The 18,217-nt window shown below is 44.1% G+C and overlaps 1 protein-coding gene across 1 annotated transcript; it reads right to left on the bottom strand.

Annotated features, from left to right (window-relative positions):
* Positions 1–4,545: 4,545 nt before the first annotated feature.
* On the bottom strand, positions 4,546–8,284 carry LOC120724357 (POU domain, class 3, transcription factor 4-like). The gene has a single exon (XM_040016525.1). The coding sequence runs from the start codon at positions 8,068–8,070 to the stop codon at positions 6,985–6,987; it is 1,086 nt and encodes a 361-aa protein (XP_039872459.1). The 5' UTR covers positions 8,071–8,284; the 3' UTR covers positions 4,546–6,984.
* Between the last annotated feature and the right edge of the window lie 9,933 nt (positions 8,285–18,217).

Here is an 18,217-nt window from a genome sequence, read left to right as displayed (position 1 = left end):
TCACCTGGTTGTGTGGGAAAATCTCAGCAGATGAGCAGTTTCTGAAACACTCAGGCCAGCCTGAGTCTGCACCAGCAATCATGCCACAATCAAAGTCACTCAATCACCTTCCCCACTGATGTTCAATTTGAACTTCAGCACGTGGTCTTGACCTCACATGTATTGAGTCGCTGCCATGTGACTGGCTGTGTAGATATAGATGTTAATAAGCAGTTGAACCATTGTGATACTCACCCTGAGTGTAATTCTAGTGAAAAACAAACAGAAAAAGAGTTGAGGAAGGAAAAATGTCAATCACCTCCACCTGTGAAAGCATCCCTGTTTTGGAGGTTGTCTCATTGTTGCCCCTCTACTACACCTGTTGTTAATTTTATTGACACCAAAGTAATTGAAACTGATTAACAACACCCTCTGCTACACTACCAGTCAAAAAGTTTGGACACACCTTCTCATTTGATGGTTTTTCTTTATTTTCATGACTACTTACGTTGTAGATTCTCACTGAAGGCATCAAAACTATGCATGAGCACATGTGGAATTATGTAGTAAACAAAAACGTCTGAAATAACTCCAAACATGTTTTAGATTCTTTAAAATAGCCACCCTTTGCTTTGATTACTGCTTTGCACACTCTTCATCGCCTGCAATGGTTTCCAACACTCTTGAAGGCGTTCCCAGAGATGCTGAGCACTTGTTGGCTCTTTTGTCGGTCCATTTCATCCCAAACCATCTCGACTGGGTTTAGGTCAGGTGACCGTGGAGGCACTCCATCACTCTCCCTCTTGGTCAAATAGCCCTTACACAGCCTGGAGGTGTGTTTGGGGTCATTGTCCTGTTAAAAACTAAATGATGTTCCAACTAAAATAGCTTTAACAGTTGTGTCAGAAAAAAAAAAAAGTTTTTCGTTTGGGAACTTGAGTGAACCGGTTCTTTCCAAAATACCTGCGCATCTCGAGCCGCTTCTCCTTCCCTTTGTTCCCCTGCCTCCCCCAACAAACATCAATGACCTGCAGCGGGTTCTAGCCACCACTAGGTGGTATTACCTTCCAGTACATGCCAACTTCCACAAGCGTTGAACACGCAGCGTCCCAGGTTGGATCAGTGTCCTCCTACCCTGATGTAAATCATCAGTCTCGCCTGCTTCCATTTTGTCTGCCCACCCCACCAGCACCACCTCCCCACCCCGCTCCCCTGAGGATATGAGCTCCTCTAAGCAGTGGCGTGTTAAAGGAGAAGCGCGCGTCTGCGTGTCGGAGCTGTCACGAGCAGACAGCAGAGGATGGAGGGTCCAGGCAGGAAAGCAGATGGATTGAGGCACGAGGACTGCTCCCATCACAACGCGCGCGCGCGCACACACACACACACACACACACACACACACACACTTTACACTTTGGCCCAGGGACCAGCTGTTGTCCTTTTCCTGAATCTGTCTGAGCTAACTCCCTCCTTCTCTCTCTGTCCTGGATTAGATGCATTTTGCAGTCATCGTGGGAGCTGAGAGGTAAACAGTGGGGCTAATTGCTTTGACATACTGCTCTTTGTTTTGGCCTCCTGGTGCTAATCAACCACTCGGCTAATAAGTCTGCCTGGCAATGAAAACACCACCGCGCTTAGGCTGGGAGGAAGGAGGAGAGCGGGACAGGTCTCTTCTCCGCTCACTCAAACCGATGCAGTCGTATCTGCAGCCCACACTCGCGTCTCTTCCACGGCTCCCACAGTGCTGCTGTGGCTGGGTAGCGCCCCGCTCAGGTGTGAATCTATTTATCCTCATTAACGAGCGTCTCCCTAAAGTCAGCCAATTAACACGCTGCTCCTAATGAAGCCATTAGCTGTCAGATGAGGTAGAGGCAGTGGCTGTCATCGGCCCACTGTGCGCGTGTTCGCGCGCGCGCGCGCTCCTGCAGCTAATAAAAGCGGGAGAATTAATGGAGTGAGCGCGTGTGATAATGAGTTAATGTGGAACAAGCAGGACGAGCGGTGATCAGCCCCCTGTCTCAAATGAAGATATCAGACACAGTGATTTACTCACTGCGCCACAAACAGGCCTTTCTTCTGTGTGTGTGTTTCCACGTTCGTGGGTTCCCCTATAAACCTGGCACTTTGTACAGCTTAATCGTGGGCCACGTGTGACCACCCTAACGTCACATCAACAAAAAAGTGCAGCCTGGAAAATGTCAAGCTGTACTGTATCGCTTTGTGTTCACATGTTGCTTAATTGATGGATCACACTGCACAGCGGTAATATAGCTTTAATTGACTGCAAAGGCATGAATGACACAGCCTAGACAGAGAGGAGCAACCGGATGTCAGAGGCAGCTGTTCCACTGACACGATTTTTATTATTAATTACTGACCCGGTGTGAGGGGGGGGGCACACTAGTGATTCTGGGATTTTAAAGGGCTTCATCAGTGGCTCCACTCATGTGAGAAACCTGGAAAACTCACACATACAAAAACTAAATTTATGCTTTTGCCAGGAGAGATGGAGCAATCCTTTCTGGAAGAGTCAAACCCACCCAACCTAACAGTTAGCCGACCCTGGTGTCACAATACCAGAGCTGAGGAGGTGAAACTGATTTCAGCTTACACCTGTTTGCAGATGCGCCCCCTTTCTCCCTCCTCATCCTCACCCTGCTTGCTTTTCTTCTGTCTCTCCACCGTCCAGTTGGAAGGTATACAGAGCTGACTGTCCTCCAGTGCATCAGCACCAGCGGCGATAAAGCAGCTGTGAAGTTTGTTCTCTCTCACTGAGACGTTGTGCTCCTGCAGGACCAGGAGGTTATAATCCTACAGAGGCTGAAAAATGCTGTGGTGTACATTATAATCGCCCTGCAACAAGTGTGAAACGTGCTGCTAACAAATAGGAACATAAAGACAAGACTCCAAAACAACTAAATCAATTCCCATGAGAGGAAGTTAACTTTTTTTCTTTATGCTCTGAATCCAGAGCTTATTTATGAAGAATGAATCAAATCTTTCCCTCTTTTCTTCCTCTAGCTTCACCTGAGGCCTCTCAGACTGAACCACTTGGTCCTAACAGATTCTTATTAGGATGTAAGGTGTGTTTTATTGAAGAGTTTGCTTGTCTCCTTGGAAATCTTTGGATCATTTTCCATAAACATCCACTATAATAATAACTATTTGCTTTACTTCTTTTTATTCCTGTATCAAACATTGTCATTTTTTAAATTTCTTTAGTCCGCGTAATAGTGGTCATGTTTACTGAACTTTATTTTAAAGTTTTGGTAAGAATATATGTTTTTCATACAAATCCTGCCAGGTCTTAGGCAGTTCGGATTAGGCAAAAGTGAAAAAAAGAGAAATAAAAATGAGGGGCTGAACTGGTCACATGTGGTTGAATACAGCAGGTATCCAGTTCTAAGCAGATAGGACAAAGTACGACAGGTAACGCAGCAGACACAGCAAACATTAGGAGAGCGGATCATTTTATACACTTTAAGTTAAAGGAAGAGACAGGACTGGTGTCCAAAAGTGAAAGAACCACGTGGCAGACGAGCAGCCGACATTCATTACTCCCATCCTCTCATGTGGTGCTGCTGTTTGGCTCTTCTCTGTGCTCTTGCTATGGCAGATAGACTGCAGCCCTGTCTAATTAAAGAGAAATGTGATGTTGAGTGTCCTTGCTTTAACCTCCAACGTTTTACTGCAAACAGTATATCAGCCCCTTCTGCTCTTTCCTGCCTTCCCCAGAATCTTTGCACCACCTGAAGTTACTTTAATCACAACGTGTTTCAGTCGCTTCACTGAGCTTGACAGATTGTATTAATATTATTATGATTATGGGCAAAGTAACAGTATTAAAAATACAGGAAAACAGTTTATTTAATGGTTTAACTTTCGGACAGATTCTTTGAAAGAGAGAATAGATTAAAAGAGAACAAAAGGTTAGAGAAGAGATGTAATTATGAAAAAAAAAGAAAAGAAAAGGTGTGAGTCAGCTGCTCCCATTATAATCTGCACGTAAACAACTCTGCTCATCCTCCAAAACTGCTACTGCACAACTTCACCACTCCTGCCTCTCTATTGTCACTCAGTCACTCAGGATCTGATTCAGAAGCTCAATTATCTGCCAGAGCGCCGAGCTGAGCCAACCTGAAACGTTTTTTTCTCCTTTTTTTTTTGAAAAATAATTACCTGAAGTTCATCATTCAATACCTCTGAAGTATGCTTTCATCTTGCACCTGTTATCTTTTTTCCCTTCTTCTTCTTTACTCAATATCCTTTACACAATCTCCCCAAGTCAGTCATTTTTAAAACTGGTAAGTTATTCACACCAAGGTGCTGGTTACTCTTTAAAAACATATTTGGATGGGTTTGCATGGGGAAGGAGAGGTGGAAGAGGCTCAAGGATACCGCAGCGCCGCCGTGGACCTTGGCTTGCTTTGCTTTATTTGCTCGGCTTCTGGGTTCTTCCTTCCTTCCAGGGTCATTTTCTTCCTCCCAGAAGCTGGGGATTATTTCAGACTAAAATAGATGGATAGAATCAATCAGCCATGGTTTTACTTTTTTCTTCTTCTACATTACCCCCCTCCTCCTCCTCTTCACCTCCACCCTCACACCCTTTTCTCTCCCCTTCTCCTCCCTCTCCTCTCTCCTCTCTCTCTCTCTGTCTCCCCCACCCCCCTCTCAGGGCTGCAGACTGAGGAGATGCATAAATTCAGACACATTAGTATTCCAGTCAGGCTCCCCATTTCAAGGCAAGGCCTAGCACCCTTCCGCCTCTCCTCTCCTCCCTCTCCCTCTTTCACTTTCCCTCTCCAGATCTATTTTTGAAACATTTAAGCAGTACTGAATGCATCTACTTATTTCCAAAACCATCCCTAAATTATTTTGGGGCATTATGATGTTTTTCTTTCTTTTTTCTAAAGGGGGAGTACAGCTTTATTTTGCCCTGGCACGGCCAATTATACACAGCCATAGCCTTTGAAATGAGATTCATCTGCTTCTGATTGTGTGTGTGTGTGTGTGTGTCTGAGTATATGTGTGTCATTGTGTTTTGCTGTCAGGCCCAGCGGCCCAGGCGATAAATCACGCATGTCTGATTGAGAAGGGCAGAGGGCCCGGACAATAACATTTCAGTGGAACTGCAGGAGAAAGCGTCTCAGTTTGCAGTCCAGGGTCTCTGTGAACCACTGGATATTTTACAGCTGTTAGTTGTAGGGATTTATTTATTTATTTGTTATTTATTTGGCAAAAGATGCCTCTTGACATGACATTGAGGCCAAGTGAAGGTTACGCCGCCTAACAATATAATTCACCTAAATATAAGAGTTTGAACGCAGCATTAAGGGACTGATCTGGTGACTTTGCAGAATTAATCACAAGCTCAGCTCGAACCATTTCCCACACAGAATGCTCCACATTATATACAAGCTTTTAAAAGCAATATTTTTTTTAAAGTGCTGTGATTCATTTAAATTATTGCTTTGTTTCCATAACAATAAGAGGAAGCTGTGATTTAAAAAAACAACTTCTGAATAGTCTTTACTTTTCTAAAAAAAAAAAAAAAAAATCAGAAGCTGACTTCTGCTTCGGACAGTGAGCAGTTGTAGCAAGAAATGGTTTATTACAACATACATAGTTTATTTCAAAAACATAATACAAGCTTTATACTGAAAATAAATAATTACTTGAGCTGTCATTGAAATTTGGAATAAAACCGCCGAAACAGTTCATTCAGTCTTATTGAAAATAATTTTTTTCTTTGTTTTTTGTTTTTTAAATTTTTCGCGTGTTTGTTTGCTTTTTTCTTTCTTTTAAAACACTGCTAATCAAGTGCGTGAATAACTAAGATCATTTATTTAAATTAATGACTTCAAAAGGGTAATATATAAAACTGTACAATATTCGAAAAAATACTTAAGAAATAAACCAAATAACAGGAGTATTTAAGATTATAAAATTTCGATAGTGAACGTACATTAAAATTATAGGCAGGTGTATAGCGTTGCTTTCTAGACTCTCGGCTCTTTCTTGTCCTTTTTCAGAGTCCGCACAGTTTAAATGGTCGAAGATGATCGAAATAAAAAAAGAAGTAAATGAATAAATAGAGCTGCAACTGCGCGTGGCTTCGTACAACCCTTGTAAGCTACAGGCCAAAAGTAAAAGAAAGCAAAACAGTCCTCCAAGAGTCATGTAGAGTGGGTGTACAGCTGGAATGAGGGCCTAAGGTTGCAAATGCACAAAAAGAAAAAAAAAAATACAGATCTTCTACGTTACAAAGTAAATGACTGTAAATATGAGGAGAACTAAGGCGTTGGAAAAGCCCGAAGGGGAAGCGTGAGGTGGAGTGTAAAAAATGGCCTCTGGTGCTGGTACAAATCAATTAAGAACAGTAACATTATTATTATTATTATTATTATTATTATTATTGTTGTTGTTGTTATTATTATTATTGTTGGTGTTGTTGTTATTATTACTGGTTCCACGCCGCCGATCGTGGGTACAACGGGAGCACGGCGTGTGTGAGGAAAGCCACGAAAACAACAATAAAAACAAAACCATCAGTCCCATCTTATCGTTATTACCGAGCTGATGTTAAAAACGGTGACACACACACGCACATGCACACACACACACACACACACACAAACCAAAGGCGCTGGCAGGTTATTAGGCACATTTTTTGTATGTATATCCGTGATGGAGAGAAAACAAAAAAAGTGGCGGGCTCTCCCAAAAAAGAAAATAGAAAAAGAAAGGTGATCTGGAATGTGATGTTTGATATGCCGCTATAGGAGAATGCCCTCGTGGCAGGAAAAACAATGACGAAGGCTGAACAGGTATCTCTGTTATTGTTTCAGTGCTGGAGGCATCCGGGCGAGTCTGTACCGGGACAGGTGCGGAGGGCTACAAGGTGCCACCGCGCGTCCGAGCGCTCGAGAGTCTGCACCGGGTGGAGGTGGAGGTGTGTGTCGGAGGGGGTGGGGGGCGTGGGGGGGATTCCTCCAGGTGCTTCGGTCAGAGATCATGGCACGAGGAGGCGTCTCCCGCGCTCCCGCTGTGAGAATAGGGTCCCTCGTGGGGCGGCTGCTCTCCGGGCGGTGTCATGCGCTTCTCCTTCTGCCTCCGGTTGCAGAACCACACGCGCACCACCTCCTTCTCCAACTGAAGCGAGTCCGCCAGCGACGTGATCTCCTGCGCGGAAGGCTTGGGACACTTGAGAAAGTGCGTCTCGAGAACTCCCTTCACGCTCACTTCGATGGACGTCCTCTTCTTCCTCTTTCTCCCCTGAGCTGCTATCTTGTCTATACTGCTGGAGCTGCCCGTGGACGAGTCCGCCTCCTCCAGCCACTTGTTCAGCAGCGGCTTTAGTTTGCACATGTTTTTAAAGCTCAGCTGCAAAGCCTCGAACCTGCAGATAGTAGTTTGGGAAAAGACGTTACCGTACAGCGTGCCCAGAGCCAAACCCACGTCCGCCTGCGTAAAGCCCAGTTTGATTCTCCTCTGTTTGAACTGCTTGGCAAAGTGCTCCAGCTCGTCCGAAGTCGGCGTCTCCTCGTCGGAGTGGTCGTGGCAGTGGTGTCCGCCGAGGTCGCTGTGCTCGGGGCTAAGTGTGTCCCTGAGGCCCGGGTGCATGCCTTGGCCCTGCGGGTTGGGTGGAGGTGTGAGCCCCCCGTGGTCCAGCATGCCGTTGACAGTGAAGCCCGTCTGGGAGTAGATGTTGATCTGCTGCCCGCTGGTGATCGAGGAGTTGTGGGACACCGGAGTCCCCCAGGCTCCCGGGTGGTTGCCATGGTTGTTGTGATGAGGAGAGTGATGCGCTACGTGCGGAGAGCGGTGATGGATGATGCCGAGCTGGAGGTCTTCTCGGCCCGGTTTCACGTCCTGCTGCTCCATAGAGGCCGACCAGGGGCTCCCCTCCGACAGGTTGCTTGCCCACTGGTGCCCGAGGGAGTGCCCGTTCTGGACACTTTGCAGGTAGTCACTCTGGAGCAGTTTCTGATGTCCTCTGTAGGGGCTAGCAGGCTGCATGGCCTGGCTCTCCGGGTGGATCATGGGACTGGAACTGAGCAGGGTGTAGGGGCTAGAGGCAGCTGTGGCCATGCTGGCTGCTCAACCCCACTAATGCTACTGAAGAGAGGGAGCAGCTCAGCCTCTGACATCTCCCTCTCTCCGGAGGCTCAGCAGCAGCCTGGGAGTGACTGACAGCCTCCACCACCACTCACAGTCCGACCGAGACGCGGTGACGACACGTCTCCGCCAATGACGGCGCACACCCGAAACCTCCGCCTCCGGCAGCAGAGCTGCGGGTAGGAAAAGGTTTACAGGCTGTCGAACCGGAAGTGTGTCGGAGTGCTGGTCCAGTGGGTCTGGCTGTGGAATGATGTGAGCGTGGAGCGCAGTTCCTGTTTATTAATTAAAGTTTCCAACTGATTTACGCACGAGTTTATTGCTGCTCCTGTCACCCTTGAGCGCGCGCGAAGAAGGAGATTAAAGCGCAATGGCATTTCTTAGACGTGCCAGCACTTAATTTAAAAGGATACAATTAAACTAAGAGCAGTTCTCACTGCTAATTATTAACTTGGAGAATATTTCCTCAGGTGTTTGTAGAATGACACGTCTGGAGAGAGTGTTTCAGGCAAAATTGCTTTACGCACGGGCTATCCATAATCCCGAGCTTGTGAAAATATAACACATGACTTTACTCTTGCCGTCTTTCTCTCCAAAACTGGAATATTCATAAAACACATAGAGATATGAAATAATATTTCTACAAGAGCCCAAAATCCACATCTGCTCACCTGACACATTTTCCCAGAAGAAAAACGTCTCCATGTTACACACGTTCAAAGAGATAAACGCGAGCACAGCCAGTAGACACTTATCACTCCCAGTATTTAAGAATCTCATCAGGTCTTCTCAGAGTTGGGGAAAAAAAGATCTGCAAATCAGCGAGCTAACTTAGCGGCGTAATTATATTTGCCATTAAAAGACTGCGTTGCAATCTCCTTATTGGTCTGAAATTCCATTAAATATATTGCTCGAGCTTCCAGGTTAAGCTTGATTTAAATTTGCATACATTTTCATACATTTAGAAGAAATAAAAGAAGGCTGCAGCCACCAGAAAGTCATTAAAGAGCGCCGAGTATAGCCGAGCTACACGCTGCTGGTGGAAGACAGAGGAGGAGGCCGGAGCAAGGTGAGCTGACCGCGGGCTATAGAACTTCGGACAGGGATGTGCTGGAGGGTGGACGGGGCCTCGGTAACCGTGGTGGGGTGGGGGTGACAGACGGGCAGTTAGCTGTGAGGATGGCAGGATGTTTGCGCTCTTAACTCTTACATGGTGCAGTAGATTCGCCTGTGGATGGAAGGATAATTAATCAGATACGTTTTGTCGTGTCTTTATTCTCATTCTGCTGCGGCCTTACGTGTAAATTCCCTACGTGTCTGTGTCTGTGGAAGTTGGGTGAAAGTGGCTGAATATTTGATGTGAATGGCAGTGTTGTTCCAGTGGCCTAGTTTGCTGAATTGGGTTGCTTCGTTTGGAGCTGTTATGGGACTGGAGGTGGGGGGGGAGAGAATTAAATGCAAAATATAAAGTTATTGCGCAGCGTTAGTAGCGGCTTTCAATAGCAGACTCCCGCAGTTTCATACGTGTCATATTAAATGACACGCACCGTGAATTGATTTTGGAGGATGGGGGTCTCCATTTCAAAAGAAATAAAAAAGGATCTTCCTGAAAAAAAAAACAATTAATTAATTATATGTAAGACGAAAAATTAAACAAAATGTAAGATTTTAAATTCAGATTTACTCGAACTAAATTTGAGTATAAAAAACATTTTTTTTTCTCTTTCTTTTTCATTTTCGGGTCTTTACAAAGATGAAGTCTGCGGGTTTTTTTTGTGGTGCATAAAGCAGACAGGAGAGGGACTTTGAGAGGGGGCTGTATTGCTCTCGATAGTCTAAGTTTCTAAGTGTAACAGATGCTTCTCTAGAAACTGCTCCTTGTGCCGATTCCTTTTATTCGCGTCAACATTTTTCTGCCGTCGAGCGCGTTTCCATAGCGAGGCGAATAAAAGGCAAATCCCCGCTCCGCGCCTCCAATAAAGAGCCCATTCACAGATAACCCGAGCCAGCCCTGCTACACTTACACCACGCACTAACACTGCAGACTCTATCTTAAACCAGTGCGCACTAGTGCTAAATAACTCCAACTAACTGACTTATCATTTCTTCATTTTATTTTTATTTTATGTGTGTGTCTTTGTGTGTTAGTGTTGCTTCGTGGAGCGTTTGTTCAGCGGCTTGTTTGTGTTTGCCTGGCGGCTGTAAGCGAGTCTTAACCAGTGATTATCTTCTGACTCGGGCTGTTTACTGTATAAGCAGAGAAGGAAATAAATAGATTTGTTTCAAGACTTCATTTAGGCAGACTAAAATAAAATTATAAGGTAAACAAGAAAACAAAAATGGATTCAGTTTTCAGGAAAAAGGAAAAGAAAAGCAGTGTCCCTCCTTCCTCGCGTGGCACGCGTGGGCCTGTAAATAAATGCTTCTATTTACACTAAAAAAAGGAAACAGATTCACTCAAAACCGAATGCGAGTAGAGTGTCATATCCACCGTCATGTTTATTAAGGTCTCTAATAAACCGCGTATTGATTGCAAGTTTGAAACATGCACTCGCGAGCGCAACATTTGTGTTCAGCACTGCTGATTAATATCTCATGTGAGGTCACTTTAATTATATATATGCCGCAGAACAGAGCAGAGAGAGACAACATGACAGGTTTCCTTTGGAGAGTCTGAGTCTTGGCTCTATGATGTTTTTAACTTTAAGGGCATTGTTAGATTTTTTCCTCTTATAATAATTAACAAGTGCTTCAGTTTTATTGTTATAGTTTGGAAGCTTTTCCCCAAAAAAATATTATTTAAAAAATGACAGTGGAGTTGCGTTTCATATGCAAGGTTAGAACTGCAGCTGATAGTCGTGAAGTATTTTATATTGTTTTATTTTGTTTTATTGTATTTTTTTACCTCGATCTTGGCCGTTCAGGTCACAACATTAATGCTGTAGCTTTTCTATAAATCAGACTCAGTCTGCTGTGGAGACAGCTCTGGGCCTCGGGGCGGGACCTGCCACTTGGTGTCGTGACCTTTGCTAACTTTCCCCACGAAGCTTAAATCTCTGCTCCTCGGTGTTAGAAGCGTGCATGACATAAACGTTATTTCCCGGCTTGTTTATATCAAAATAAGAAGGGGGATGAAAACACTTTTATTAATTTGTATTTATGAGGTTCTTGTAGTTTATTTTTGATAAGCACATTTATTATTATTATTATTATTATTATTATTATTATTGTTGTTGTAGTTTCTTTGGTTTGGCTTCTTTTAAAGGAATCTCGATCCATCCATGTCACCTCTGAGTCTAAACTTGTGCTTGTGCTCTCATCCCTGACACCCGCCGCGCACACTTTACAAGCTCCCGGACAGTAAAATCGATATCCCCATTAACCCGTGACGTCGCTAATAAAGGATAGTGACACCGGAGGGGAGTGTGTGTGTGTTTGTGAGGGGGAGGGGGGGTGCGTCTTTTACAGAAACACACCCGAAACTAAAATGTCTTTTAAAAATTATTTATCTTTTTTTTTTAAAGCGCTGGTTTTGACGCGGAGCTGTCAGTCACAGACTCCACTGTTGCCTCTGTGTTTGTGTCCAGCAGAGGTTTTACACACACACACACACACACACACACACACACACACACACACACACACACACACACACACACACACACACACACACACACACACACACACACACACACACACACACACATCGGACACGCCAGTGAGTGAGTGTAGCCGACGTGGAGCTAAAACTCATCCCCATGAGAGCACGCCGGTGTAAATGTACATTCATAATGCATGAGGCCCGGTGCGTTTGTTTGGTCTGCACTGTTCAAGAGGCAGTTTGTCTCACTGTGTGTGTGTGTGTGTGTGTGTGTGTGTGTGAGAGAGAGAGAGAGAGAGAGAGAGAGCGAGAGAGTCAGACATCTGCGCATCATGGCATAGAGAAGGTCTTCAACAGGTTTAGAATGAAGTCTGTCGAGACTTTTGTGGAAGCAAATCTATGTGAAGGTTATCCCATTTTCAGATTTTCCACCGGAAAAGTCCATTATGTTATTTATGGGGGGGGGGGGGGGGGGGGGGTAGATAACGTCTAACATGGGCACTGGTGATCAGAGTTTTAGCACTGCAGCAACACAAAATGTGTCATTCATTAAAAACAAATTTTTACAAAATGTTACTTTTATTTTGAAAATTTCCCCCCTCAAACAGAGATTAACAAGACCTTTCCTGCTTCCTGTGACCTCTAACATTTATTTAATCTGTGAAGGAAAAGTGTAGTGAACAGATTTGGGGAGGGAGATCTTAATTTAAATTTAAAAAGCAGTGGAAAATTTCATGCAGATAGGTTCAATGAATCTATTTAGCAGTCTCAGGCTATGGGGATCAGGTTAATAGTTATTTTGTCTGTTTTTCTTGTTGTTATTATTATTATTTATATTGTTTTCCCCACATAAACAGATGTCCTAAAAATACAAAATGAAAAAGAATCAATACACAATTAATCAAGCATCATGACTATATCATTTTTAAAGTAATAAGTAAAGTAAAATACAGAAATATGCAATCAAAATAATGTTTAAATTGCAAAGTCCCTCTAAAATGAAGTCATTTAATTTTCCTGGAGGATTCAGAAGGACACAGAGTCCAGCAAAGACTTTGAATAAAATGTCTAAGGTGTGGATATTAATATTCCGACTATGATGCGAATCCCAGCGTAAAATTGTTTTTGGGTTTGTAGTTAATTAGAAAATGAATTCAGTCAAAACAACACACACAGGCCCGGGGTCAGGGAGTCTTTCAGCTCCCCGAAACATCTTCAGTCTTTACACTCGGAGAACAAACACTCTCTGCAAAAGCAACTGTTGGAATATTATTATTATTATTATTGTTATTATTATTATTTTTTCTCTATTTGCAAGGATTTGAAACGCCCGAACAAAATGGAAACTGTTTGTCCCTCTTGCCTTCTGTCAAACAAAGGCAATGTTTGTCAAAGAGATTATTCACTGCTCTGTGTGTGTGTCTGTGTGTGTGTGTTACAGGTGCTGTTTGCAGAAGAGGCTAGAATATTGTTCCTGGGTCAGTGAAGGCACCACAGCTGGTAAAAAAAAAGAGAAAAAGATCTACATAACATTAGCATATGTTAAACTTCAAACTGTTCACACAGACACACGTGAACATAAACACAGAATATCTTTAAAAGAGACCCATGAAGAAGAGTAAGAGTACAGAAATGTGATGTATGCTCTTCAGACCCTCTCCAGCTCCTCGTCCACATGCCCTTCTTCTGCTCCTCTTCTGCATTGAGAGCCGAGAGCTTGGGGAGGAGGAGTTGGGGGTGTTTCTGAGGCCTTTGATGGCACCAACGAGCAGGAGAAAAGGACTCCGGAGCAGAAAAGAAGGGCGAGAACTTATCCACTAAAGATCTACCTTTCCTCTTGCCGAGTTTTCCTTCAAATCACCCTCAAAAGTCAAACGCAATCTGCGTTTAATGAATGGCCCTGCTGAATTTTATGTAGAATATGAGCAAGTTCTCTGCCACAGCTAAACAACCAGCCAGCACAACATTCCTTCCCCTGTGGCCTACAAAGCCACACACACACACACACACACACACACACACACACACACACACACACACACACACACACACACACACACACACACACACACACACACACACACAGGTCCCTCTGAAGGAGCAGGCGGAGCCGGCAGTTGCACATCTGCATTTCAAACACAGACTCTCTGGGATTCATTATTAATTAGCCTGCTGAGCCCTGGAGGACTGGTGATGCTGCCATCACACACACACACACACACACACACACACACACACACACACACACACACACACACACACACACACACACACACACACACACCTCATGACCTCTTTGCCCCCTCTACGTGAGCGTTGCTTTCCTCCCTCAGATCCCGTCACCTCCCCCTGATTTCCCAGCTCAGTGTAACGGTAAGGATGATGAATTACAGCGGTAGATGGTTTTATTAAGCAAAGCACAGTGTATGCTGTGTTTAAACCATCATAATCAATCCAGTTGTTTATCACAGCAGAATGCTAAATGACACACAAGCCCGGAGAGCTGTCCTGGTACTTACATCACCTCAATAAACGGCGCAAAACTCCCCTCTGCCTCTGTTCACCTCGTTTTTCGCCGTTCGTCGGAAATGCAAAGTTGTGCTTTTTGGGGTTTTTTTTGCTCGTCTCTAATTCAGGAGTGTGTTTTCTGCATGTGCAGCTCTGCGCATTAACCTCCACCAGCGGCACACAGAGGCACATCAGAAAGACGCATACGGTGATTATGCATGAGCAACGGTGTCTCCAGGGCCTATGAGAGTGAGACAGAGAGAGAGCAAGAGAGACATCAAACACATCGAAGCAAGAACACTCTGTCGACAACACACGTCCCGAGTTGGGGGCGACGCAGTTTGCGAAAATAAACACGTTGGGGAGAAACAAACACGCTGTCTTTTTGGGTTTATAGATTTCTCTGCTATTGTGTGTCCCTGCTTTGGCCCACGGTTGAATTAGCATGCAGGAGGCCGACGCTGGAGATCGTTCAAGAGCATCAGATTGCGCAGGATGGGCTGCTGACTGCTAATATCCGAACATGGAACACGTCTTTCTTTTATTAATTGAAAGGCTTTCTCGCAGCCACTGAAAATTGAAGAAGTTGGCGCAACATGTGTGTCCATCCAGCAGTCCATCATTACAGCTCAGTTACTATTACCATTGCCACAGGGGCCATAAAGTGGGCAGACTGTGATCTCCCACTCCACATCATCACCTCTCCTACTGGCTCGCCCAAGGCTATAACCTGGGCTCTGATAGGGCAAGAGGCTCTGGCAGTAATCTGAACATAATAATTGAACAGGACTCGGTGATCAGCTCCTGCATCTAAAGTCTTACATTTAGGCCTCGCAGTGGCTGAAGCTGCTGCTCGGCTGTCACCTTCTATCGCTGCTCAAACTGCACGAGAGTAAATTATACCCACATACTGCAGCATCCCTGCGAGGGTCAGCGCCTCTTGAACCAATTTGATCTGATTCAGAGCCAGCAGCGGACCTCCATGGAGCACACACACACACACACACACACACACACACACACACACACACACACACACACACACACACACACACACACACACACACACTTCCTGGATTTGTAGAGATGGCTGTGTAGCAGTGCAGCATGAGTTTGAAAGGGGAAAAGACCACTTGTGGACAACACAGCGGAGCCTTTGTTAGATGTGTAACGAAGAATGTGGGGCAATCGAAAAATCTGCACAAATGTTGTTACAAGTTCTTACTCCGAAAGGGAATTCTCGATCCCGGTTCCGAGCATACCCCCTCGGCACCAGCGCTTTCCTTCAAAGGAATGTACATATGATTTTTGGTTTCATACCAATTCCACCTGGAGTCTCGAAGGGAAGAATAACAAATATGGGAAACATTTAATCCAGAATAATATGTTTATCCAGAGACCTGTGGACTCGGGGAGGAATGGACCCCCTCTGATGTGGTCTGCTGCCAGTGTGTGTGTGTGTGTTTGAGTTGGATGTGTAAGACCGGTGTAGAGACCCTCCACCCCCTGGGGCCAGGAACTTTGGGTGAGGAGGAAGAGAGGCCTAACACACTCTCAGATTTCGAAAGTGTGTTTGTGTGTGAGGTTTGTTAGTGTGCATGGGATACAGGATGTGACCAAGTCGGGCAGCAAGTAAGGAGCTGGACAGAACCGCAGTAAAAACCAGAAGCGGCTCAGTGATGCTGTTGATAATGAAAACATAAATTTAAACTTGCTAACCTCCCTCTGTATTTCTGCAAGTGGGGTTAAGTGTAGAGAAAATAATCAAAACTTGAAGAAAAATCCAGTTTGATTGCAGCTGTTTTGTTTTTTCGTTTGTTTTTTGGCACCATTTTTGGGGAGATTTGTGAATTTTGCAACAAAGTCACACAATGTTGGAGGGTTAGGGTTAACCCAAAGGAGACTAAAGCTTTTTCCTAATTCATGCTACCCTGCCCTTTAACCTATGACAATGAAGCATCGCATACTAAAATGGTATATTTATCATCTTCGTTACACATATGATTGGAGAGGAATTAGCTGAAATCTTTGGCTTGTAAAAGCTATAAAAACTTGAGGTTTTAAGATATATTCATGCAGTGTGTGAGTTTGTGAAGTTATGGCATCATTGTGACATTCTAGTGAATCATACTGAAAAAAAGTGTGTTGTGCAGCACTCTCCGTGCCCTTTCATATTTGGTTTCTTGAAATTTTCTTTCAAGGTTAACTTTGACTTTGGACACTAACAATGAAGGTCAAGGTCAAATGTTTTTCCAGCCTAGGTACACATGTTCCACAAGGCCTAGTTTATTGTTGTGAAGTTTGCAGGCCATCTGTAAGAAATTATGGGATTTCTAAGAAAATTAAATCAGCTTGAGCTGATTTTGGTATCTACCATCAGACAAAAGGATATCTTGAAAACTGTGAATGCTAAACTGCTAACAAATACACAGACAAACAAACAGAACTGATTACATACTCTGTCCCTTCTGGGAAATAATAATGATAATAATAATATTTTATTCTATCCATTGAATAGAGTTACTTTGCATAACACCCAGTTCAAAAGCAGTGACACAGTTCAGCCTCTGTCTTTAGCTATTAGCACGCTTTACTCTTTAAAGCTCCAGTCAGCCATTTTTTGAGGTTATTTAATAGAAAAAAAGAATGTTGTAATCATAAATATGCATAGTTTAGTATGTCACTGCGTATTCCAACAAATTTATGTTGATGTTCATAAACTTAGAATCAATCCATTAAAAAAACATAGGAGCAGTAACGGTAGCTAGCAGAGGCTAACAACAGCTAGCAGAGGATATTAGCAGCTAACAAAAACAGGAGCGCTTACTGAGAGGAAAGTTCAGGATATCCCCAATGACTCACCTCAGTATCACTGTCACCGGACACAAGTGAACTTCACAGACTTATCAACGTGTTCCTTTCACAAAGAATAAACAGACATGGACACCATCTGAGGTAAACATCGGCCTGACAGCCTACCCTCACTACAAATAAATGATAGCCGGAGTTGTTAAGATTATACACTTGATGTGGGCGAAGTAAGAAACCAGAATTTAGTTGACTGCAATCTGCAATTTAATCATGTCCAACAGTTTTACATGCTGTATCTTTAAACCAGCTTTCTTCTGATTGGAAACCCCCCAAAACACTTTTGCACTCTTAAGTCGCGCTCAGATAGAAAGTGCTAGACGCTGTAAGCTGGCTCCTAACACATGCAACAACTCTGGGTGTGTTTGCATGGCAGGTGAGCCTCTAAATGATCACACTGTTCCTATCCTCCTTCTCTGTAAGTGTAAAGGCCCTTCGATCAGAATCAAAATGTTTTGCACAACCAGAAACTTGTGATGATTTAGCATCTAGCTGTGACTTACAGCCAAACTCTGCTGCAGATTATTTCATGGTCATGCAGGTCATAGCTTTGACCAACGAATGATCGAATGGCAGCACAGATTTGACCATCAATCACAAGTCACATCACAACTGTGTTTCCGCCCATGATGATCCCACTGTCATAAAAAGCCACAGCAAACTCTTTGTCAACATTTACAATACACTGTGATGGCATTTGGGATATGTAACCCAACAGCCATTTTTTACCAGCTTATGAACACTGTCTTGAGTGACCTTCCATCCTGCAATTTGTACCTGGATATATCTATTGCCACTCTAGCAACTTTTGTAGCTCTTTCACCTCAAACTTGGCAAAGTGTGAGTTTGGGAAGGCTTTCGTGACAGATCTAGGTAAACAGATTGGATGTGGGCAAGTGTGTCCCTAACAGCAGTGGCGGCTGCCATCTTGGCCTACCCTATACCCACCACAAGTCACTTTGGCCGTTTCTAGGTTTAGTTGGGTATTACAAGCTTTTATGCCATCACTTCTCAGCAGTAGTCTGGAAAGACATAAAAATTCTGTATCCTATGTATCATAAAGGCTCTGGAAGTTTGCTAATCTTTCCTTTGTGCTTCCGGCCCAGTTGGATCTCTCTGGTTGATGTGGATGAGTTGGGGAAA

The sequence above is a fragment of the Simochromis diagramma genome, unplaced genomic scaffold (genome assembly GCF_900408965.1).
Source record: "Simochromis diagramma unplaced genomic scaffold, fSimDia1.1 OVJJ01000685.1, whole genome shotgun sequence".
Classification (NCBI taxonomy): Eukaryota; Metazoa; Chordata; class Actinopteri; order Cichliformes; family Cichlidae; genus Simochromis; species Simochromis diagramma.
Note: the sequence above shows the minus strand (reverse complement) of the source record. Positions and strands in the feature narration are given on the sequence as shown.

Excerpts from the sequence above, each read along its gene's own strand:
- LOC120724357 (XM_040016525.1), bottom strand. The coding sequence starts at position 8,070 with ATGGCCACAGCTGCCTCTAGCCCCTACACCCTGCTCAGTTCCAGTCCC.